At 35.4% G+C, this 26044-nt stretch overlaps 1 protein-coding gene across 1 annotated transcript in view; it reads left to right on the top strand.

Moving 5' to 3' along the window:
- Positions 1–26044, top strand: part of LOC125674936 (uncharacterized) — a 224920-nt gene that overhangs the window by 139774 nt on the left and 59102 nt on the right. The window contains exons 6-7 of the mRNA XM_056160865.1: positions 2219–2269; positions 19183–19219. Of these exons, the coding sequence (XP_056016840.1) occupies positions 2219–2269; positions 19183–19219 (88 nt within the window). The remainder of the gene's footprint in view (positions 1–2218; positions 2270–19182; positions 19220–26044) is intronic.

Below are 26044 nucleotides of genomic sequence, written 5' to 3'. Positions count from 1 at the left end.
CAGATGATGAAAAGATATGGTGCAACAAGATCACTTTGTGTACACCCCCTCTGTATGTCAAATTGTCCTGACAGGAAGCCACTTTAAAAATAGAGGCCCCAAACTTTGTATTCAAAATCATTATCAACTCAATAATGTATTCACAAAAAACCAAAGTCTTCTAGAACTTTATATACGAAGGACCTTCTTCTTAATATTATTATTTATATTATTGGTACTGTTATTATAGAATCGGTGAACAGGTCTTCTAACAGTCCGCTGAAATCCTCATTAGCACTAATTGTGCTCATTTATTAGCTGACCTGTTGTTATATTCTTATGAAACATAATTTATTGATGAAGCTCTACGTGAGAAGAAAATGAGCTAGTGTTTTAGTCTTCAATTTGACATTTAGATATATCGACAAAATATTATGAATTAATAATAATTTTCATTCATATGGAGATTTGATATATCCCAGTGAACTTGAAATAAAAGACACAACAGAGTCGTTCACTTCTGCATCATATTTATATATTTTATTGAAAGTAGATATTAATAACAAGCCAGAAACTCAATTTCATAACAAACGGGATGATTTCAGCTTCTCCATCGTCAACTTTCCATATTTACATAGAAATATTACATGATCACCTGGATATGAAAGGTGAATATAACGAACAGTGATCAATCGCATAGCTCCTATAAGTAAAACAGAACAGGTAGTTGGACAAACACGGACCCTTGGACACACTAGGGGTGGGATCAGGTGCCTAGGAGGAGTAAGCACCTCCTGTCGACCGGTCACAACCCCCTTGAGCCCTATACCCTGATCAGGTAATCGGAGTTATCCGCAGTCAAAATCAGTGTGCCAGGAACGGCCTAATAATCGGTATGAACACTACAGACAGCATTTGACCCAATGATAGGTTGTATTGACGAACAAGATCGTTTTAACGACAATATAATTGCCAAATCCTGATTTTAATCGAGAATGTTGAAACCACTGTACCATCAAGTTGTTTGTCCGTATTTTGCCTCGGTTTAAAAACTGACCACACGCAGAGCAAGCTCTTGCGAGATATAAACACCATATGCAGTTGATAATGGAATATTGCTGTATAAATATGGGAAGTTGACGATTGAGAAGGTGAAATCATCCTGTTTGTCATGCAGTTGACTGTCTACTTTCAAAAAAATATCTGACTATGAAGCAGAATAGAACGAATCTGTAGTATCTTTGATTTCGAGGTAACGGGGATATATCGAATCGATATATGAATGAAAGTTATTATTGTTAATAGACAAATCATCGTCAATATATCTGAACGTCGAATTGAAGGCTACAACAAGAGATTTTTTCTTCTCAGGTAGAAATTCTCGAATAAATTCTGCTTCATATGGATATAGAAACAGGTCACCTAAAAATGGGGCACGATTCGTTCCCATTTGAATTCCAACAGATTGTTGGAAGACCTCATCTTCAAAGACCTTGAAGATATTGTCAATGAGGGACTCCAGCATATTTTTCATTTCAAATTCAGAGTACTTATGAGTGGTGTTTTTATCTCTCATCTCATTTGATACCAATAGCTTGTTTTGCTTATTGTCAGTTTTGTAAATCGAAGCAGTCTAATGAGAAACAGGTTGATGGTGCAGGGATTCCAGTATTCCCGCTTGAATTCAGCATTTTGCAAAATATATGGCTGTTATAACGATCTAGTTTGTCAATACAACCTATCATTGGGTCAAATGATGTCTAAGGTGTTTCATACCGAATGTTAGGCCATTCTTGACACATTGATTTTGACTGCGGATAACTCCGTTTACCTGATCAAGATACTAAGCTAACGGATACATGCTCCTCCTAGGCACCTGATTTCATCTATTGTGTATCCAAAGCTCCGTTTTTGCCCATTCATCTATTTTGTGAGAGTTATGAGATAAACAACTGTTCGTTATCTTCACCTTTTTTTAAACAATATGTGATGACGTACATTGATACTTGTCTATTTTTTTTAACAAGCTATGAAGACGTACAGTGCTACTTGTCTATTTTCAAACAATCTATGATGACGTACAGTGATACTTGTCTATTTTTTAAACAATCTATGATGACGTACAGTGATACTTGTCTATTTTCTAAACAATCTATGATGACGTACAGTGATACTTGTCTATTTTTTAAACAATATATGATGACGTACAGTGATACTTGTCTATTTCTATCTTTTTCAGCGAAGATGTCGACGTTAATTTATCGAAGAGGAAACACGAATTTCTAAATCTGTAAGTGTAATTAGGAAAACACAATTGATACAAGACAGAACTCTAATAATTCGTGGTTTGGAATTGATTTATTGATTGATTGAATATTGTTTAAAGTCCCTCCAGAGAATATTTCACGCATATGGAGACGTTGCCACCGCTGGCGAAGGGCTGCAAAATTTAGGCCTATGCTCGGCGCTTAGGGTCATTGAGCAGGGAGGGATCTTTATTGCGCCACATCTCCTGTGACACGGGACCTCAGTTTTTGCGATATAATCCGAAGGTCCGCCCCATTTAGTCGCCTTATACGACAAGCAAGGGGTACTGAGGACATATTCTAAACCGGTTTCCAAACAGAATTTTCGGAATTGATGAGATTGATCACTCTTTATTATTTTTACTTTTTCATTGACCATTTTAGTCAGCAGCAGGCCTGGGATGAATTATATTATGACCCCTGGGTCGAGGCCTCTGCTGGTGGACTGTTAGTCCCCGAGGATCTCTACAGCCCAGTAGCTAAGTACTTTGTTACTAGCTTGAAAATACGGATGTATATTTAATTGCTGTTATAAAATTTAGAAATTCATTTCAAAATTAAGGATTATCTCCCTCATGCATAGCTCTTATCCTTGGACGAATTTGGCTCCACGTTTTTGGTACGCTATTTTGGCTATATTTAGCTCTGATACTTCATAGTTATTTCGGATTTCAAACATTTCGGTTGAGCTTCACTGAATAGACATTATTTGTCGATATGCGCATCTGGTGGATCAAAATTGGTACCGTATGAATTTTACATATGAACGTAATACATTGCATTACCATTGCGTAGGAAATTTGACAATACTACCAAGGTATTACCCCTATTTTGAAACATAATGCATTGGATTACATATTACTTGAGAAAACATTACATTACATTTCATCACACATTACATAAATACTGATATTTCCTGTCGACAGGGAATTCTTACTCCTCCTAGGCACCTGATCCTACCTCTGGTGTGTCCAAGGGTCTGTGTTTGCCCAACTATCTATTTTGTATTACTTAAAGGAGTTATGAGATTGACCACTGTTCGTTATCTTCACCTTTCATTAAAGAAAGTGCAAAAAAAAATTCTTCATATTGATTTATGAATTTTGAATATACAGTAGTATATGCACATAGTATCTATTAATCTTAGGAACACATTTCATCTGATTGTCATCAATGTTTCAAAAGTTTAATCTTTCAAAGAGTATCTCTCTGGTCTGTATTTGCATGAGCAATGCATATATTTTGCTTTACATTTTCTTTTAGTATTTGCAACTTCTCCGTATTGACCGCTCAATCTTTAATTCAAGAATGAAAACTTCACTCAAATAGAATTAACATCTTTGACAACAATTCAGTCTACTTTGAAACATTAGAAATAACCCTAGGAAAACACCCAATGCATATTTGAAGTGTTGACTTGCTATACCGTTAATATTAGAACTAAATTTTTCATAAATTACTTTTAACTCTTAGAGACAATATACATGATGTTGATCTTTTTGTTGATGAGGTCTAAAAGTCAATCACTAATATAATGAATGAAGGACATGTGGGACGATGTGGCCAACAATAACTAGTCTATAAATATATTTTTTCTTGAAGCCATATAGGGATGTCCTTTACAATATGTATAATCTTCATAGACACTTTCTAAGTATGCAATATGCAAAAAACTTTGAATTATGCCCCTTTTCAAAAATTGCGATTTTAAAAAAATCATTCCGATTTTCAATGAAAATAATAATTTGATGGAAATTTTGTATATATTTTTGACAATAATCCTTAGAGGATATATAGAATATAGAAAATATAATAATAGCAAAGCTTAAATATAAAAACATGGTAAGAAATTGGGGATTTATTTTAAGAACTTGGGGTAGGAATCAGTACTCAAAGACAGGATAGTCCAGGTATTAAATGAAGCACTCTTCAAAAACTTATCAATAACTCTATTTGTAAACACTGCAATTAAAAGCTATTTATATATCTAACTTCCTGTAGAAATATGAAGGAATAAAGCTAGAACTGATTTTGACGTAAGCGTCGTTTAAGTTATAAATTGATACACCCATTTATATAGTATATTTATTCGTGACGAGTGATTCCCTTTAGTCAGTGATTTCTTCAACATTTTTGTACATAATACATCGGACATATGATACTTTTTAACGGATTTGACAATCATATCAATGCTATTGTTGAATTGCATTTGAGAGTTTGACCTTTTTGCATTTAAAGGCTATATACAAGTAATAAAGAAACAACACTTTTGTGCATTGAAAGTATGACTATATCGTCTTTCACTACTATTGATGTTTATGTTTCTTTAAATAATTTTAATGGTAGCTTTCAAGCTTATATTCTTTTCATTTACAACTATTGTTAAAAACAATGGGGGAATGGGCAATTTAACAATATGTATTCAATAAATTTAGCATAATATTTTTTTTCCAATACACCGTAGAAATTAAATAGAATTTGACAACAGTAAATGTATCTCAGAGTCGGGCTTAATAAATGGAAAGTCATATATATATATATATATATATATATATATATATATATATATATATGCTTATTTAAAACTCAAATTTCCCACGCAACCCGCGTCTTTATTAAGAGACATTTATTACGTAAACAAATAACACACTCCACGAAAAAACGACAAGTATCAATAATCTACATTGGTAACAAGAATGATACACTGTTGAACTGAGTGAGAAAAATGGTTTTGTTGTAAAACGTGTTTACTGACGATGGTGTAGAGAGTTTGTACCATGGTCGGTTTGGGATAAAAATAGAATTATTCCTCAAAATTAGAGAAACCAGACAAATTTTGAGGGAAAATTTCCAAAACAATGTGATTATGAAATAAAATGGTGGGGAGATAGTGATATGGAGTGATTAAGTTCAAAACAATATTTGGTAGTCCGTACCATTGTTGATTCGGATATGGTAAACAGTGCTGACAACAAAAAATAAAATGATTGCCAGAAAAACACGATTAAACAACAAACAAGTCAATCAATAGACACAGATCGCGCATTAAAATCAACAATCCAAGAGATGAGTTGGAGAGAAGTCTAAGGAAAAAGATATTGTATTATATTTCAAGCTAATATATTTGTCAAAGTCAGACAAATTAAAGCTGCAATCTAGAAATTCTGAAACGCAACATAAATAGCTTATGTTAATTTAGAATAATGTTTTATCATAGTTTAGAGGTCTCAAGATAATATATATTAATGATGATATACTAGTCTTCAAGGTCAATACATTTTTTCTTATTATCAATAAAAAAAGAGAACAAAAGCCGCAATGTCGAGACTAGAACATAAGAGAGAGAGAGAGAGAGAGAGAGAGAGAGAGAGAGAGAGAGAGAGAGATAGAGAGAGAGATTCATAATTGTAGTGATTTCTTATAATGTTCTAACATAATTAGGAAGTATTGAAGGTCAAACAATAATCGCAATTTTGGGAATCCTTGTTATGGCCGAATTAAGGAACTCAAGGCCTTGAAACTAGGGAAACGAATTGTATTTATATTAATTTATGAATCTATATTAATCATACAAAATATGATATCTTATCGTATCGAGTGAATTTTGGCGAGATATATATATATATATATATATATATATATATATATATATATATATATATATATATATAAAAATTGATGATCAGATGGAGTTCAATCACATAACATTATTTCTCTACAGGCTGTTTCGTAAGGGGATGGTTTCCCCTCACTCGTCAGGAGAAAAATGACATCTAACGAAAAACATCCGCATGGCTGAGAATATGTTACACAGAAACATATGTGTAACATATTCTCAGCCATGCGGATGTTTTTCGTTAGATGTCATTTTTCTCCCGACGAGTGAGGGGAAACCATCCCCTTACGAAACAGCCTGTAGAGAAATAAATGTTATGTGATTGAACTCCATATGATCATCAATTTATGTAGCTCCGTGAGGCCACGTCGAGCACTCTAGAAGATTATATCGGAGACTTATCCCACTATATATATATATATATATATATATATATATATATATATATATATAAAAGCACAAAAACCCAACAACACCCTACTTTCTTAAAGTGTCGGATCTGAGAAGATACACGGCCAGTAAAGAAATTTATAAAATCACTAAAAAGCCCACGACACTGTTGGTTATTTAAAACTCAAATTTTCGACGCAACCAGCGTCTTTATCAAGAGACATATATTACATAAACAAATAACACGCAAAAACGACAAGTATCGATAAACTACATAAGTTTTTCCTCTAAATATGTTTGATTTCTGTAATTTTCAAGAAGAATTTTATTTTCATCCCGACCCGACCATGGTACAGACTCTCTAAACCATAGTCAGTAAAGACGCTTTACAACGAAACCACCACCATTTTTATCACTCAGTACAACAGTGTATCACTCTTGTCACCAATGTAGTTTATCGATACTTGTCGTTTTTGTGTGTTATTTGTTTATGTAATATATGTCTCTTGATAAAGACGCGGACTGCGTCGAAAATTTGAGTTTTAGATAACCAACAGTGCCGTGGCCTTTTCAGTGCTTTTATATATGCTACTCAAAATTTGATAAGGATCACTAGGTTATGTGTGTGTAATTTACCACTAACATAACAAAAGACATAAATTTGACTCAGAAACGTGTTTACTCAGGTTATGAATGAAAATTCATTAACGGCATGAACTTTTATCAATACGGAATGCTTGAAATGTGATAACAACACCAAAAGGCATTTCATTACAAAAAGTTAACAGCAAACCAGAGAAAGAATTACACAGTTTTTGGGGATAGTCCATCATTACACTTAGTCGATGAAGTGTCAATACCGGGTATGGCCTCCCCTTGCATCAATGACGGCTTGACAACGTCGAGCCATGCTGTCAATAAGCACCCAGATGTTTCCAATGGGAAGGTTGTTCCACTCTTCCACGAGGGCGTTTCTGAGCTCTGCCAAAGTCGTGGGTTGTGCTCTACGGCGTGAAAGGGCAACCTGCAGCATGTTTCATACATGCTCAATCGGGTTCAAGTCCGGCGAGCGCGCTGGCCAGTCCATACGGACAATTGTCTCTTGCTGAAGGTACTGCTCCACCACCCTGGCGCGATGAGGACGGGCGTTATCATCCATCAGGATGAACTCAGGGCCAACAGCACCAGCGTAGGGTCTGACGTAAAGATCGAGGATCTCATCCCGGTACTGCACCCCCGTCATTGTTCCTCTCTCCAGGACATGAATATCTGTTCTTCCATCCCTGCTGATTCCACCCCAGGCCATGATGGAATCACCACCCTAACGGTCATGTTCACTGATGTTGGCATCATGGAAACGTTCACGTTGTCGTCGCCACACTCGGTGCCTCCTGTCTGTAAAGTCCAAACAATACCTGGACTCATCGGTGAATATAACTTGAACCCAATCGTTCTGTGTCCAAGTGACATGATCTTCAGCCCAGTCCAATTGCTTCCGCCGGTGTCGAACAGTCAGAGGGACTCGAACACATGCCCTTCTCTAGTTGATACTTGCATTGTGAAGTCGATTCCGTATCGTCTGAGTGGACACATTCACCCCCGAGGCGTTCAAGAGGTCATTACGTAGGCTGGTTGCTGTCCAGAAGGGATGGCGTCGTGCCTGAAGAGCCACAAAATGGTCTTGGCATTGGGTTGTCGACCTCTGACGACCACCCCTATGTCGGTGTGCTACTGTACCAAAAGTTTGCTTTCGGTTCCAGACCCTGTTTACAACGCTCTGGCTGACGTTTAGTGCATTTGCAACGTCACATTGTGAATAGACAGCGTTAAACATTCCAATACATCTGTCCAGTTGTTCTGTCGTCAGGCGACACCTTACACGTTGAGGGGGCATTGTGTTAATAAACGTAGTGTAAACACTGAAGTGAGTTTGAAATTTTAGAAAGAATCAGACACCGATACCTGAGTGAAAATCGTGCAATGGTAGCAAAAGCATAAACTGTGATGAGAAACGCATTTCCCATGGCATGAAATGCACGTACAAGTTTGTTGAAGACGTTTTTGATTTTACTTGGACACAATATTGCCAGTTATGCAATTATTAATTTTTAAAACATAAAAATATCTATGATCCTTATCAAATTTTGAGTAGTATATATATAGCCCTTTATATTTATAGAAATTTCATCCAATTAACGGATATTTCCTTTAAAAAATATAATTTAGAACGTTTTAGCAAAACACTGGCACTAACTAAGTAAGTAAATGTTTTATTATAGTAATATGTGTAATACAACTTTTGTATTTCAGTAAGATACGTATTAATATAATTTTACACCCGGCCCAACGGACCTATAAGTCACTTTAAGCAATTTAACATAGTCAACGATGTCTGCGCATGTACAGTCATTTGGATGTATATTACTATCATAGATAATTGAATTATGTGGCTTTCCTTAAGTATTTTTGTGTTAAATTGATTGGAATATTGCTGTGAACTGTCGCCAAAATAAACACATGGGTGCCGCCATTACGGAAGAAGTCTAAAAAAAGCCGCTTGTGCAATTTAAAAAATGTTTGAGTACGAGCTCGAAAACTGGAGTAAGTACTCCTAGGAGTACATACTCGAAATGTTTTATAACCGTAGAATCTGACCACGTACTCCTAGGAGTATGATTTTGAATTCGAGCTAGAGTTGCAGCTGGAGCCCGAGCCAACTTTTATAACCTCCTAGCCAGGAGGATATTGTCAATGTGCATCTCTAGAATATTTTTTATTTGAAAGTCAGAGTACTTGAGCGTGGAATCAGAGTAATGTTTAACAGAATAATTTTTGGATGACTGATCACTAGATTTCCGATTTCCTTTTTTGTTGAAGAAACAACTGTCTATGATGTCAAAAAGTATAGTCTTTAATTCGTGAGGAACGGTCGTTTAAAGTGTTCAAAAGCCATACGTTTTGATGTTGATTTGAGAAAAGTTTTGCGATTTCAAGTTTACTAAATGTTCTTTTGAATTTATTTTAAATCAACATTTGATTTACACCACTTCTGGCATATGTAGTCGCACAATACATTTGAGGTTTCTCTTTCACACCTGTTAATATTTTCGTGAGGAAGAAAGATAGGGGCTTTTTAGAACGTTTACTATATCAAGCAATGTATACGAGAGGAAAAAATAAACTGTACATTATAACATTTAGTGTAATTTTTCTATATTTTTGTGTTTATATTTATAAAATTTAAACAATCGATAAAAGTGATGTTTTTTAACATTATCGGATAGTATCCGACTCAGATGCACGGACTTTTTCATGGTTAGTGAACACATGTTGTTTGTTGAAGTGTTCGTACGCACGAGTTTTACTGGCTAATTAATACTGTTTGGAGTAAGAAGTGTACAAGTAATGGTTATCTTCTAGCATCCGAGTAATATTCCCATTATCAAATAGATGGGTGGTCCTTCTGTCACGAGTGCGCGGAGCCGCCCATCTATTTGATAATGTGAATTTTGCGAGGATACTAGAAGATAACCGACTTGTCACATATTTCAAAAGCTTCTCATTTTACATTTATTGAACCATACATTCAATACCATGGTAGATTGTCATATACCATCGTCGGACGATGCATGTGTATATAAAATTTAATACGCTTTACCCGTAAAACAGCAAAACTAACTTAACGAAAATTGATTATCCCTATCAGTATCAATCACATATTGGTGGCTTCATAAATAACTTTTCAGGAATTTAATTCTATATCTGTATTTGTACAAATGTTTTAAGAAAACATGTATAGCACAAATATTAAAGTAGGAAAAGGATTAAAGACTTTCATTAGCAAACTCTTTATAAAATGAGAGAGAGAGAGAGAGAGAGAGAGAGAGAGAGAGAGAGAGAGAGAGAGAGAGAACTATTTAACATTACTGACTGAAAAAAAATCGGTCAGAAGTATGTGTATATCTGTTGCATAACAATTCCTGTCTGCTTCAAAGCCCATCATCAATCGGCGCACGCTTTACCCGTAAAACAGCAAAACTAACTTAACGAAAACTGATTATCCCTGGCAGTATCTATCACATATTGGTGGCTGTATAATACAAATATGAAAGTGGGAAACGGATTAAAGCCTTGTATTAGCAAACTCTTTATTAAATGAGAGAGAGAGAGAGAGAGAGAGAGAGAGAGAGAGAGAGAGAGAGAGAGAGAGAGAGAGAACTATTTAACATTACTGACTGCAAAAACGGTATGTGTATACATGTATTTGTTACATAACACTTCTCGTCTGTTTCAAGGCCCCAGACATCGATCGGCGCACGCTTTACCCGTGAAACAGCAAAAGTAACTTCACGAAAACTGAATTATCCCTGTCTTGTTTCTATTGTGTAATTCTGATGTTAGTACCGCCCATGCGATAACAAGGTGGGAGGAGCTCGTTTTATCACATATGCGATAAAAAAAACATGTCGATGATAACCAGATACAATTCCTGAACAACAAAAGAAAACCACGGTAAATATGTGACAAGGTTTGTTTGGACACTATTCGTTAAGGAAAGCACTAGCTTTAGTTTTGACACAATGTACCCTTCTGTCATGCCACGACTCAATGCAAACCTGGAATGGCACAAATTATCGTAGCAAGACACTTTGAAGTTCATTGGAACACCATCCAGTCATTATGGAGACGTTTCTAACAATCTGGTAACACTCGGGCTCGACCGCGTTCTGGGCGTCCTCGTGTGACGTCGCGTCGACAGGGAAATCTCACCGACGTACGTTATCGAGACGAAATTATTCAGCGCCATGTAATACTCTTCAAACAGAGACAGCAAAATCACATCACTCTGCAGGAAGACAACGCAAGGCCACATGTTGCACGTGTAATCAGGAACTCTTGTTCAACAGAATGTCGATGTCTTGCCTTGGCCAGCTGTTTCCCCCGATTTAGCGCCGATCTAGCACGTTTGTAATGAAATGGAACGACGTCTACGCCGTTTACCAAATAAGCTAATAGCATCGGCTGATTTATGCCAGGCTTTAACCAACACCTGGAACAACATCCCTCAAGTATTTCTGAACACTTTAGTGGCATCGATGAGGCGCCGTTGTTAAGCATGCGTGAATGCAAATGGTGGTCACTCGCGTTATTAACTTTGTTAATTCAAGTTCGAATACCTGTGTCGTTCGAGTGTGCTGAAACTGACGTTATTTGACGTTAACGTTAATGGATTTTGAAATGTTGTAACGAATACATTTGTTAACAGTATTATAAAAAATAAAAACTGTTCATCGTTATCTTTTTTATTATTTTTTCATATATTAAATGATGCAAAGTTTCTTTTTTCCGCTAGTATATCTTCGTTTGTGTTTGTAAGGGTTTTTTATGATATTGAAAAAATGGCAGGACAAATTATTTCTTGATGAATTTATGAATTTTAAATATACAGTAAAATAAGAACATAAGATATTTATTAGTTTTTGGAACCACATCTATATTATTTATTTCATTTCATGAAATAATGTAAAAAGTGTAATAAAAAAATTTCCTACGTTGCCTTTTCGTAATTCACTTTATTGCAAATACATGTATAATATGTCGACCTGAGGAAATAATCCCGGAATTAATGTAGGTACAAAATAAATAGGGTTACCATTAATTAACATTTAGATTGTGCACTATTTATATATTTTTGATTCAGAAAACACTGTTTATTATATTCCATTATCACCTGCATATGGTGTTTATATATCTCAACTGATTCAATATGCAAGAGCTTGTTCTACGTATAGTCAGTTTTTAAATCGAGGTAAACTACTGACAAACAAGTTGATGGTACAGGGGTTTCAACAGTCACGATTGAAGTCAACATTTCGCAAATTCTATGGTCATTATAACGATCTATTTCGTCAATACAACCTATCTGTGGGTCAAATGCTGTCTGACGTGTTTCATACCAATTGTTAAGCCGTTCTTGGCGCACTGATTTTGACTGCGGATAACTCCGTTTACCCGATCAGGATATAGGACTCACGGCGGATGTGACCGGTCAACAGGGGATGCTTACTCTTCCTAAACACCTGATCCCACCCCTGGTGTGTCCAGGGTTCCGTGTCTACCCAACTATCTATTTTGTATTGCTTATAGGAGTTATGAGATTGATCACTGTTCGTTATCTTCACCTTGCATTGTATTGAACTATGCGTACACTATACGTAGGGTAGAAATGTACGGGGAAAATTATCTTTATATTAGATACAATCAATATAAACGTTTCAAATTTGTGGAGAGGAGTAAATACATTTATTGAGGAAGCCTTTCATAAATATCGGCATAGAATAATCATTAATACGTGTTAAATCAGTTTGATATTCGGGCACGAATGTGTGTTGAATTGTAGCAGTGTTTTTTTTTTGTAAGAGGGGGGGGGGGGCTTAAGGAAAAAATCATTTGAGAGATATAAGCACCATATGCAGACGAGAATGGAATATTGCTACATAAATATGGGAAGTTGTCGATGGAGAAGCGGAAATCATCCCGTTTGTCATAAAGTTGAGTTGTTAGTTTACCGTTAATGTCTACTTTCAGTACAAATATCTAAGTATGAAACAAGGTGTGCTCTCCTCTCGATTCAATTAATCGGAGTTTGGAAAAAAAGGTCTGATGCAATATATATGATACGCTACGACCACCTACCCTGTATTGCGTAAATCCGTGTTTAATCCCTCTGCAACACACCAATAACACTGGTTCTTAAACTCGGTATCAAAACCAGTAAGTAAAATAAACAAGAGACACACAGGCCTTAACGGTCACATGAGTTTAAGAGATCATATATAAATTGTATTCAAATAGTTATCTAGTACTCTCCAAGCTTATACATGTACCATCAATAAGTTGGAATGCTCAAGAACTCCTGCCCTGGGGGTCATGGCACTTATACTTTTGGTAGATGATTCCTTGTTTATCATTACTATTTGCTAACTTTGTCTGTTAGGTGACCAGGATTAGAGAAAAAAAAAATTTCATAACCAATACTGTATTTTCAGTACATAACCATACGTGGGCATGTGTTTGGACAAAAACTCCTGCCCCGGAGGTCATCAAATGTATAATTTTGATAGAGGCGCCCTTGTTTATCATAGCTATATAATCAGTTTTTCTGATATATGTAGGTGTCCAGGAGTAGAGAAGAAGAGTCTTAGAGAAATAATGTATTTTCAATCTATAACCATATATAGCCACGCCCTTGAACAAGAACGCCTCGCCTCCCCGGGGGTCATGAAATTTACATTTATGGTAAATGTTTCCTTCCTCATTAAAAAAAATATTCTCACTTTGTCTGCTACATGCCCAGGACTAGAGAAGATTTTTAAAGAAATAATTTATTTTCACTACATGCATGCAACAATACATGATCATGCCCTTGCACAGGAACTCCTGTCCTGGGGTTCAAGGAATTTACAATTTTGGTAGAAACTTCCTTGCTCATCATTACTATATACTCACTTTATCTGCTAGATGCCCAGGAGTAAAGACACTTTTAAAGAAATGCATCAAATTTACAGTTTTTGCCCCAAAATTAAGGCCCCTTAGGATGTAGGGGTCATGCGATTTACAAGTTCCGGTCTCCTTCACCAATATATGCTACATACCAAAGTTGGTCATGATTGGCCTATTAATTTCTGGGAAGAAGTTATTAACGGACTACGCACTACGCACAATGCACGACGACAGACGCATATCAATAGCAAAAGGTCACCTGAGTGACTAGTGTGACCTAATGAGCAAAATAATCTTATTGGTAACTAAACCGGAAGAAAGCATGCCTAACAAATACAAAATACACACGGGACGAAATAATTCAATAATCCCAATTGTTTCAACGATCCAGTTTAATGTCAATATTTAACTCATCATATCATGCTCCTTAAAATAACGTTATATGTAATGTTATTTTGTTATTAGTATGGATGTTGTGTCCCCTTTTCTTCCTCTTAGTATCATTATCGATATGATCGGTATTGTTATTAAACCATTGGTTTTAACAATACATGATAGAGAACAGTGGTATTTGTCCATTGTATCTCTTTGAGTAACGATTACATCTCAAAATTATCGAAGATGGAAGAAAAAGTTATGTAAGTGTAATTAGGAAAACACAATTGATAGAAGACAGAACTCTAATAATTTGCGTTATGAAATTTATGAGAATGCTCACTGTTCACTGTTCGTTATCTTTACTTTTTCATTGATTACTTTAGTGGGTAGCAGGGCTGGGATCAATTAAATATGAATGCAATGCATTACAATAACATACTCACAAAAAATTGCGGAAAAAATATTTCTTCTTAATTATTGATTAATTTTAAATATACAGTAACATAAGAACATAGAATAATTCATTAATGTTGAGAAGCACATCTAACTTATTCATTTCATTTGATTTTCATCAATGTTTTAAAATTTTCACCTTTCAGAGAACATTTGTTTGGTCTGTATATGCCCGGATAATGTATTATGATTTAAAATTTCCTTTAGTATCTTAAGGTAATTCAAATTGGTCAAGTATATTATCCATGCTAACCGCTCGTTGAAAGGTAAAGATAACGAAAAGTGATCAATCTCATAATAGAGATTGGGCAAAGACGGACCACTGGATATACCAGAGGTGGGATCAAGTGCCTACGGGGAATACGCATCCTCCGTCGACTTGTCACAACCGTCGTGAACCATTTATCTTAATCCTGTAAACGGAGTTATCCATAGTCAGAATTAATATGCCAAAAACGGTCTAACAATCGGTATAAAAGAAGTCTTACAGCATTTGACGCAATGATAGGTTGCATTGGCAAGCTAAATCGTTTATCGATCATAGAACAAGCGAAATGCTGACTTTAAACGAAACCCTTGCACCATAATATCCATGTAAATTCGAAATAAAATACACCATATGCTTTATACTTTATTGAAAATAGATATCAACGGCAAACTGATGACTCAAGTTTTTGATAAACGGAGTGATTTCAGCTTCTCCATCGTCAACATCCCATATTTATGTAGTATTATTATACCTCAGTATGAGAATGTCATGCAACGAGTAATCTGATTGGTTTAGACGGTCACGTGCCAGGGAGGACAAAACTTCATATCTCCCTCTCAGACATCATATATCCCTATCATATTTACCCCTTGGGCAGCCTCGTGCATTTTCCATAAATTTAACGTCAAGGTAGACGAAATGTATTGTGACGTCACAATAAGTCCGAGTCATTCTACTTTCATAGTTACTGTGCGGGTCTCTAATACACAGTTGAATGCCAAACTCCCCGTCGAGGCCTCATTACGTCACTTACTAATAGACCTCTCCTATGTGACGCAGCACAATATACAGATTTGTAGGTTGAGAGTCCGCGATTATCACGCAGGCAAATAACACTAAAGAAGTAGTTCACAGTTAGAAGTTTGAAGATATTGATATTAAGAGCGTTGATATAAAAGTATGGATTTTATTTTAAACATAAAATGATCAAAAGACCATTAAAAAGTAGGGAGACTCTGTTCAAATTATTGTGTAAAGAAATGAACTTGATGTTTACGTTCTTGTTTTGAAAGTTGTTTACGTTTGACGTTATGTTTTTTCGTCATTCTACAGTGACATCACAGTATACGCGGCCTAAGAAATCGCTATCCCATAATGCCTAAGTGGAAGAGTTGGTTTGTGAGCAAACGAACTGTGGTGGAAGTTTGAGTTGAATGCATGGTTTTGGTTGATACAAAACAAGCAAGTAAATCAGCATTCAAGGAGAATGGAAATACAAAAACTGGTTATCATATCTGATTATCACTGTATTTCATTGTTTGTACCTTCTACCGTAATATGTTGACGGCGCGGTGTTACCGTAAGGACGATCTCAGCTACATACAATGTATATAGATGAGAAGACTCCAATTTCAAATGCACTTTTGATTCTTGCTTTGTTTCGGTATAATAAACAATTTATTACATGAATGTTCGGGAGATATGAAGATTTATTCACCCAAGAAAAAATCATATTCCCCTCGGGCGTTGCCCTCTGGAAATATGATTTTTCTTGGGTGAATAAATCTTCATATCTCCCTCACTATCATGCAATAAATGTATAATATTCCATTATCCCCTGTGTATTGCTGGAGTTATGAGATAGATCACTGATCATTATCTTCACCTTTCATCGATATTGCTTGGGGACTCATTTCAATATTGCATGTAATATTTTATGATGAGTAATTAATTACTGAAGATTACCCCCCCCCCTCTTTTAGAACTAATACACAGTTACGTTGTGATGAGTTTTGATAGATTGGTACACGCATCAAACGACACGGTTGCCATCGAAACATATCCTTTGGACAAAATATGAAATGTTTCAAATGAAAAAGTGAAGACGACGAACAGTGATCATTTCCTACAAAGAAAACAGATTTAAAAGTGTGACAAACGCGGACCGCTTGGCTTACCTAACCCCAACCCTACCAGTTATTAAATTAAATTTCTGATTTTTGGTAGCAGAAAGTAACTCAAAATATTTCATTACAACATCGTATATTTTTTCTATCCTACGTGGATATTTACTCATTTTTTTTTAGGATTTTTGAGTCATTGAATATAACAAGTGAACACTATGCAATGGTGTCGTAACTATCCATAATGGTGCATTAATATTCAGGCACGTATCAACGGTGGGGAACTTCTCATTTCGCTTCATATGCGTACTTTTCCCATTATCATCACATACATAGCTCATCATTTTCACATACTGACATTAATTCATTATTTTATCAGATGACTACTTTTCTATGGTAGTGATAAATGGATAAATGGTAGTGTAGTGTAAATGCAAGGTACTGGGTATACCTAGGAATAAACATCATTCTCCTTGAACTGGATTTTGGGTAGAAGTAAATTTCTTCATAGCTAAAAAAAATCAGGCAAATACGAAGGAGTAAACTTTTTTCTCTCATATCTCCGTTTGAAAGGTATGAAAGATATTTATATCTTTCATATCATGTGACGTTTATCTTTCATACCCCATGACGTAATAATCAATACACAACTAGCCCGCAACTTACCTGGCGTCCGCAAAGCTCTTATACAAAAAGTAACGTCCCTGATAATCTCCAGGTGTATGTGACCGGACACAAAAATACACATTTCTTGAACAACTACCGCACACTCAACAACAGTCACAAATATCAAAAATGCTGTCGAGTACATCTATGTCAGCCGGTACATTATGTCAGTTCACAGAAACCCCGTCCACACGGTCTACTAGTTCTAGGCCTACCTTCAAATTCACTTTGCCAACGTCTACCGTCCCTATATAAGTGTCTCAGGTAAAAAAAAAAAGTGCCTCCAATGTCCATGAGACATGTGTGAAAAACAAACGTCTATCCATGCCCATATCCACCATCAAAAAGCACTTGGAATATCTCTTCACACACTCGTCATTAATATCAATATCAATTAATTGCTTATCAAATCAGTCGAGAGACATAAGCAACATATCGAAGTGCTGAAATACTGAAGATAAGGATCTGCCTATGATGAATTGTCGAATTAAGACAGGTTACTGGCTATTAAACCGATGATGCAGGGGTTTTAATACTGTAGAATCATTTAAATTCGTGGGGGTCAATTTTCCTGGATTGCTGAATTTTTACGGGTTCGTGGGGACGTAATTTCATGGATTTATATATTTGTAAGAAAGATACCTCTGGAATGTAATTATCATTCTTTATTCGTCGAGGATGTAAATTCGAAGGTGAGGGGTACCCACGAATTCCACGAAAATTCAGCCACCACGAATTCTAATGATTTCACAGTAGCATAGTTTAAAATCAACATTACACATATTCTATGGTAGTTATAATGCTTTCACATACCAATCCTCACCTCACCTATCCTCTTCGTGTCCGCTGGCACATAAGGCCCCAATGCACTGCCTCCACCGCCCTCTGTCTCTGGCTACTGTCCTTGCTGATATCCAGTTATTCCACCCCAGGATCAATCTTTCCTGTTCAGTAGTTCTCCACGTTGTTTTGGTCGGCCTACTTTCCTCCTTCCCTCTGGGTGCCATGTCAGTGAGCTAGTGTAAATCCTGGTGTTCTCCATCCTTAGTACATGGCCAATCGAATTCCACTTCCTAATAGTTGTTATTTCGTTTGCTTCTTGTTTTGTTCTATGACGGGGTTCTCATTTTTTTATATACCAATACAACATTTCAATAGATCGGATGCTATCTGATTTATCTCATACAATTGTTAGGTCGTTCCTGACACACTAATTCATACCTCATCCCAAAAGTTTTACGACGGTGTGATAAGTCAACCTAACATGCTTACTAAGATGCTTACTGCTTACAGGTACCCGAATTTTCCACTTGTGATCAATGAAAAGTAAAGATAACGAAGATAACGAAGACTGACCAAAGTAATAAATCCTATAAAATATAAAATTGATAATATGACAAACAGTGACCTCTGAAAACACCAAAGGTGTAAACGTCTCCTGTTGACAGTTTACGCTTGAAACTTGCCCTATATATTTATCAAATAAACGGAATTATCCGTTGTCAATTTCGGTATGGAATGAGCGGTAACAATTGGAAGAAACATCTCAGGCATATTTCATCCTAATTACTTTTTATTTACAAATGAGATCATTTAGTGGATATTGTCTTTATCGTATAATGAGCAATAATTGAGAAGTGTATTCGAATACAAGTTAATCTGTATGCCATTTACAACCAATCATAATCGTTAAAGTGTAAAATAATCGTTTGTTGTAATTTCAAGTTTTAATTTATCAAAGCTGTTATATTTTGCTTAAATGAAATCACACATTTACAGGAATTTCGAAAACAAAGATTACCTGCGTCTACGTGAGGTAAGATGTGTGTTATATATTCAATATACTGTACTGTTTACATTTGGTGCACTGTTTACACAAAATTGAATAAGTTTTGACTCATGTACAGACGTCACCGTTACACAGACTCTCTTTAGTCAAAGATTATATTCAAACGATCAAATGCTCTTGATTTTATTCAGGCGATTGACGAAAGAGCAATCAGTAGCTATTGTAAAAGTCTTACATGAGACGAAACTCTTGGCTAAAGGATTTTATTGTACAATGAATTTAATAATCCCTATGCTACATGGATTCAGTAATCAAAAAAATAGAAATATTTCTTCACAAAAATATACAACTGACTTGTATCCATTGCTAATACATAAAAGAGCGAGGGTAACGAATAATGAACAATCAAACAAAGTCCAGAAAAACACACAAAAACAGGCACTCGCACTCCTAGCAACATCAGTGGTCTTAAGATTTCATCATGTTCGTTTTGATGTTTTATGCATACTTTCATGACTTTTGACGTTTTTACATTGGCTTTCTTGTTGATATTTAACGAATACATCAATTCAATTCTTTGTAGATAAAAATGCATTTTTGATTATAATAGTAATATCAAAAATGTTTCTAATTGTACACTGATATTGTCCTCGAAATGTTCTACTTTCAAACTTGAACGGTGGGCGATCAGTGAATAGTGAACGAGCGTTGAACGAGCGACGAGCAAAAGTTGAGTCGTCGGTGTGTGAACGTTGAATGCACTTTGGTGAATGGTTAGTGAACGATGAACGGTGAGTGAATACAGAACGCGAACAGAGTACAAGCGAGCTCAAGTGAACGATGAACAAAAGATGAACGATTTGTTCGAAATGTCTCGGATACTTTTCTTGCATTGATTTTATTTTATGATAATAAAAGACAAAATGAATACATTTTGTATTGCGAATATTTAAAAAATGTATATATCGTTTTATAAACACTTCCAAGAAGAATTTAATGAATAAAGACGTATGTATGTCCTAAGAAGTATGGTATATTTCTGCATGTATGATTCATTACATGCCAATTGTATAATTATGATATACGTTATTAGACGGTGGCTATTAATAGACACTGTCTTATGCTATCGCATCAGTGGGTGCTACTGTATATACCCGGATACCATAGCGGCAGAAGTTTGCAGGCAAAAATAATGAAAATGGAGTTATTTTTTATCAAAATCATATTTGTAGGATTGTAGACAGTTTTTGAAAAGCAATTTCAATAACATTTAGTGCTATATACACGAAGATAATCCCCAAATACTGCTACATGTATGTTATATTCCTCGATTCATAAATATGAATACGATAACCCGTTGTAATCAATAGTCGATGCCTTTGCAATTTCGGTTTCTCTGTCAGTTTCGAATTCAAAGCCCTCCGTTGAAGACGAAGCGTGCACTGAATGTCCCGGTGTATTCAATGGATTTAATGCATAGTATTTTTTTCTTGCAAAACGTTGACTTCTTTAAAATATAAAGATACACTTTTCATGGGCAATTATAAATATTTTGAATGAGGCGAGTTTTGTTTCAACCTTATTGTTTTAGATTTTAAAATCAATACATTTATAATGAAAGGTGAAGATAACGAACAGTGATCAGTCTCATTACTCCTATAAGCAATACAAAATAGATATGTTGGCAAATACGTACCCCTGGACACACCAGAGATGGGATCAGGTGCCTAGGAGAAGTAAGCATCCGCTGTCGACCGGTGACTCCCGCCGTGAGCCCTATATCCTGATCTGGTAAACGGAGTTATCCGTAATCATAATCAGTGCGCCAAGAAAAGGCTTAACAATCGGTATGAAACACGTCAGACAGCATTTGACCCAATGATAGGTTGTATTGACGAACTAGATCGCTATAACGACCATAGAATTTGCAAAATGCTGACTTCAATCGAGATTGTTGAAATCCCTGTACCATCGACGTGTGTGTCAGAAGCTTTCCCCGATTTAAAATCTGACTATACGTAGAACAAGCTCTTGCATATCGAATCAGTTGAGATATATAAACACTACATGCAGGTGATAATGCAATGTTGCTACATAAATATGGAAAGTTGACGATGGAGAAGCTGAAATCATCCCGTTTGTCATACAGTTGAGTTGTTAGTTTGCTGTTAATGTCGACTTTAGATAAAATATCTAAGTATGACGCAGAAGTGGACGACTCTGTGGTGGCTTTTATTTCGAACTCACAGGGATACATCGAATTGACATATGAAAGTTATTATTGTTAATAGACAAAACGTCGTCGATATATCTAATTGTCCAATTGAAGGCCACAACAAGAAATTTTCTCTTCTCATGTAGAAGTTTTTGAATAAATTATGCTTCCAGTGAATATAGAAACAGGTCAGGTAACAAAGGAGCACAAATCATGCCCATGGGAATTTAAAGAGACAGTTGAAAGACCTGATCACCAAAGACTACGAAGATATTGTTAATGAGGAACTCTAGCATAATTTTTATTTCAACTTCAGAGTACTTGTGCGTGGAATCAGTGTGGTGTATACCAAAGCAAGTTTTTGGATGACTGCTTCTTAGATATATCTCCATTTTTGTTGACGAAGCAACTGGCTATGATGTCAAAAAGTATAGTCTTTAATTTATCGTGAGGAATGGCCATGTATAATGTTGAAAAGTCATAGGTTTTGATGTTACTAATTTGGGGGAAAGGTTTGCGATTTCAAGTTTATTAAAAGTTCTTTAGAATTGTTTAGAATCCACATCTGATTAACACCATTTCTGGCATATGTAGTCGCACAGTACGTTTGAAGATTCTCTTTCATAGCTCTTAATATTTTCGTGAGGAACAAAGATAGGGGCTTTGAAGAGCACTTACTGGATCCAGCAATGTATCGTTATTTGTAAGTTTTTATGTAGTTTAGGAATCCGGTATAGGTATGGTAGCTCATATTCAATCGACCCATTGGCAGGGATATTGCATTTGTATAAACTGAAGCATGGTTTTGAAGAATTTCACGTTTTGAAGGGGCAGTTGGAGTAGAAGTACGGTTACCAAAAGTGGAAGTAATGCCAAGTTCGTTTAAAATACAGTTGTAATAACGAACCTTACAGACAGATACAATGTTGTTACTAGTTTTATCAGCTGGAACCAAAACATATTCCTCATGCAGCCTATCCAATTCTTTTATCACTTCTGGTTTACTAAACACAGACGGATAGATGGTACGTACTTTTGTTTCATATGTCTAATGCGTGGTTTTAATATTACTCTCATGCTTTTAACCTATTCTGACAATGTATCAAGTTCTTTTTCATATGTAGCCCAATCGTCTGGCATAATCTTCGACATAATTCATAATAAAGATGAAGTTCTGTCGTCAATTAAAAGACCGAAGTTCTCTGTATTTAGGACATTTTAGAATAAGCGATTTGAGGTCCTCATTATCAACTATATCAACATCACCAGTAATGACATGTCCAGCTGAACTATGGTTGAAAGAAGATGAAGAACAAGAACACGTTGGTGGATTAGGTATAAGAGTAAATAATATTGATATCAATTGCCGTTGGTCTTTGTACGACAGTTCTGATTTGTTTGTTGGTTTGTTTATCTAATTGGGAGTATAAAAATCGATATATCAGCAAATGCTCCAACTTACCAAGCCCATCGAGTTAAATCTAAATGGCATGTTTTCTAGACAATTATCCCTTTACCTCGTGGATTTTGATGTCTTTGATATTGTGTGCATTACGCAAAGCGACACCTTTCATCCAGCAAAAGATAAAGAACCGATAGTTGTAATATTATGATGATTCTATGTAAGTTTCATGTATAGTTCAAATAAAAATGGAATCAATTGGTCAACGTTAATAACGGCGACAATTATTTTGTGCAAGCGTTAAATCACAGTAATTAAAACAAAATTAGCTTCAATTACTACATTCCTTGTCTACTTAATCGAATCAAGAACTCTTTTCGTGAGTTCGACAGTACCTTCATTTTATTTTAGTGTGGAACCAATCAAGAACTATACCAAACTTTCACTTGTGAATTGAATTAAACAACTGCAATATATAATTTCTTCGTGTTTTTGAAAATAATTGTGATCAAAGAATTCGAAAAATCACACCACTTGCTATAGAATTTTGGTTTGCTTTGAACATTTTCCCCCAAAGACCATGGTCAACTTTGATTTTACAAACTAAGGGATATATACCTTCAACATAAGCAACATTTTGTACATCTTGGTATCGTACAAGTTTTACATTACGACCCCTGAGTCAAAGCCTCTGCTGGTGGACTGTTGGTCCCCGAAAGTCTCTACAGCCCAGTAGCTAAATACTTCGTTACTAGCCTGAAAATACGGATGTATATTTAATTGCTGGGATATAATTTAGGAATTCATCTAAAAATTAAGGATTATCTCCCCCATGCATAAATACAAGGTGAAGATAACGAACAGTGATCAATCTCATAACTCCTACAAGCAACACAAAATAGATAATTGGACAAACACGGACCCCTGGATAAATCCTATCCTTGGACGAATTTGGCTCCAGTTTTTGGCACTTTAGTTTTCCTTTTTAGGTTTTACAAGTTTATTGTTATTTCAAATTTCCAAACTTTCGGCTTGATCATCACCGAAGAGACATTATTTGTCGAAATGCTCCTCTGGTGCATCAAAATTGGTACCGTACAAGGTTTACATCAAAACTTTCTAATTATAAAGAAACTTTCCAATGCCTAGACCATCTTATACTTAATCCAGCTACGTGTTCTTTATCTTCTCTCATCTATAGTCCAGCAGGACATGTCCTTAATGGTGATGTTGATATACTTGAAAATTGTTGACCTCAAATAACTTATTCTAAAAGGTCCTGAATACAGGAAACCTCAGTATTTCGATTGACTACAGACCTTCATCTCTATTATGAATTCTGTCGAGGATTATGCCATACGATGGACTTAATATGTACGAAAAGAACTTGGTAAATTGTCGAAATGAATTAAAAGTATAAGAGGAATATCAAAATCCCGCATTAGACATATGAAAACAAAAGTACGTCCCGTCTATCCTTTTGTGTTAAGTAAACCAGAAGTGATAAAAGAATTAGATAGGCTACATGAGGAATATGTTATGGATCCCATGGGCACGAATTGTGCTCCTTTGTTAGCTGACTTGTTTTTATATTCCTATGAAGGAGAATTAATTGAAAACTACGTGCGAGGAAAAATATCTTGTTGTGGCCTTCAATTTGATATTCAGATATATTGACGACGTAGTATCTAATAACAGTGAACTTGAAATAAAACACACCACAGAGTTGTCCACTTTTGCTTCATACTTTTTTTGAAAATAGATATTAACGACAAACTAACAACTGAACTTTATGACAAACGGTGAAATTCCAGCTTCGTCGTCAGCTTCCCATATTTATGTAGCAATATTCCATTAAGTATCAGGACAATTCGCCCTCAAGACAACTCGTCCCCTCTTCGGGACTACTCGCCCAGTCTTCGGGACAACTCGTCCCCTCTTTTGAGATAACTTGCCCCTTCATATCATAGTATGCTGGATAACTCGCCCCCTCTCAGGACAACTCACCCTCTCTCAGGACAAGTCGTCCATTCTCTTGAGACAACTCGCCCCCAATAGTATATATAAATATATTATCACATTTTATTTTCATTCTCTGTATGTGTGTAATTGTACAAAATTTACACTTAAGGAAGTTAGCTCCTGAGCTTTTGAGTAGAACTGCGCAGGATGCTACAACTAAGTATTTACTTGTTCAATATTGATCAAATTGATGCAAACATATTACACATTTATTGCTGAACCCTACCCAGATGAAAATGTTTGTTTCAATTCAAATTTTGAAAGGGTTTGGCAGGGATTATATTTTGTGGCGGAAGGATTCATTAATCAAACAGTTCTAATTCTGCATGATATTACAGTTTCTGTTTCATCCAATGTATCGTCTATTTTTATACCCCTATACATGTATTTCGGTTTTATAATTCATGATACAGGTAGTTGAGACTTGGAACTAGTTCAAAAGTTGTAATTCATAAACTTGGTTGATATAATTTTCTAAACTTTCCAATTCTTAAAAAAAAGTTTTAATTAATTCACTCGGAATTTGGTATAAAAATTCAGCATTTTCGCCAATAACGCAATTCTTTTTTATCTCCAACCCCTACTTTTTTAAGTTGCATTTTAAATTGTAAGACCAGACCTCGAAAACTGTGCAAAATTTTAGAAATTGACATTACTCCTAACATGTCCTTTTAAACTATCACTTTTGATATCATGAAGCTTTTCGTATATCAAGTGCAAAAATATTATTATTTAGTTCCATTACTAGTCTTTAGTGCTAAAAGACATGATTATGTATCTATTTTATGTAATGATTAATTTGTGTTGCTTATGTTGTGTTGACACCGACTGAAATATCAAGTTTAATTGAATAAATTTTAAGTGCAAAAAGGTAATGTTTAGAAAATTATAGCTCAATAACAAGCGTTGCGACCCCAGTTTTTCTTTTTAATTTCCTAATTCTCCTTCAATTTAGAAATTTAAATACACTTCCCCAAAATTGACATTACTCCAAATATCAGGTGCGAACCTCTTTAAAACCCCATAAAGATACGTCTTTTTATTTCATACTTTAACACGAATGAAAAATTTTAATAGAAATTATACACAGATTTAATTATTGCATTTCAGAAAAAATGATATTTTTCATAATTCATTCTGCAAGGAAAAATTATATTTGCTGATCTTCAGGTAATTGATTAAATGTCTCCAATATTGAGAACAATTTTGGGGG

Source organism: Ostrea edulis, chromosome 3 (genome assembly GCF_947568905.1).
Source record: "Ostrea edulis chromosome 3, xbOstEdul1.1, whole genome shotgun sequence".
Classification (NCBI taxonomy): Eukaryota; Metazoa; Mollusca; class Bivalvia; order Ostreida; family Ostreidae; genus Ostrea; species Ostrea edulis.
The sequence above is the reverse complement of the archived record's forward strand: the minus strand, read 5'-3'. Positions and strand labels throughout refer to the sequence as shown.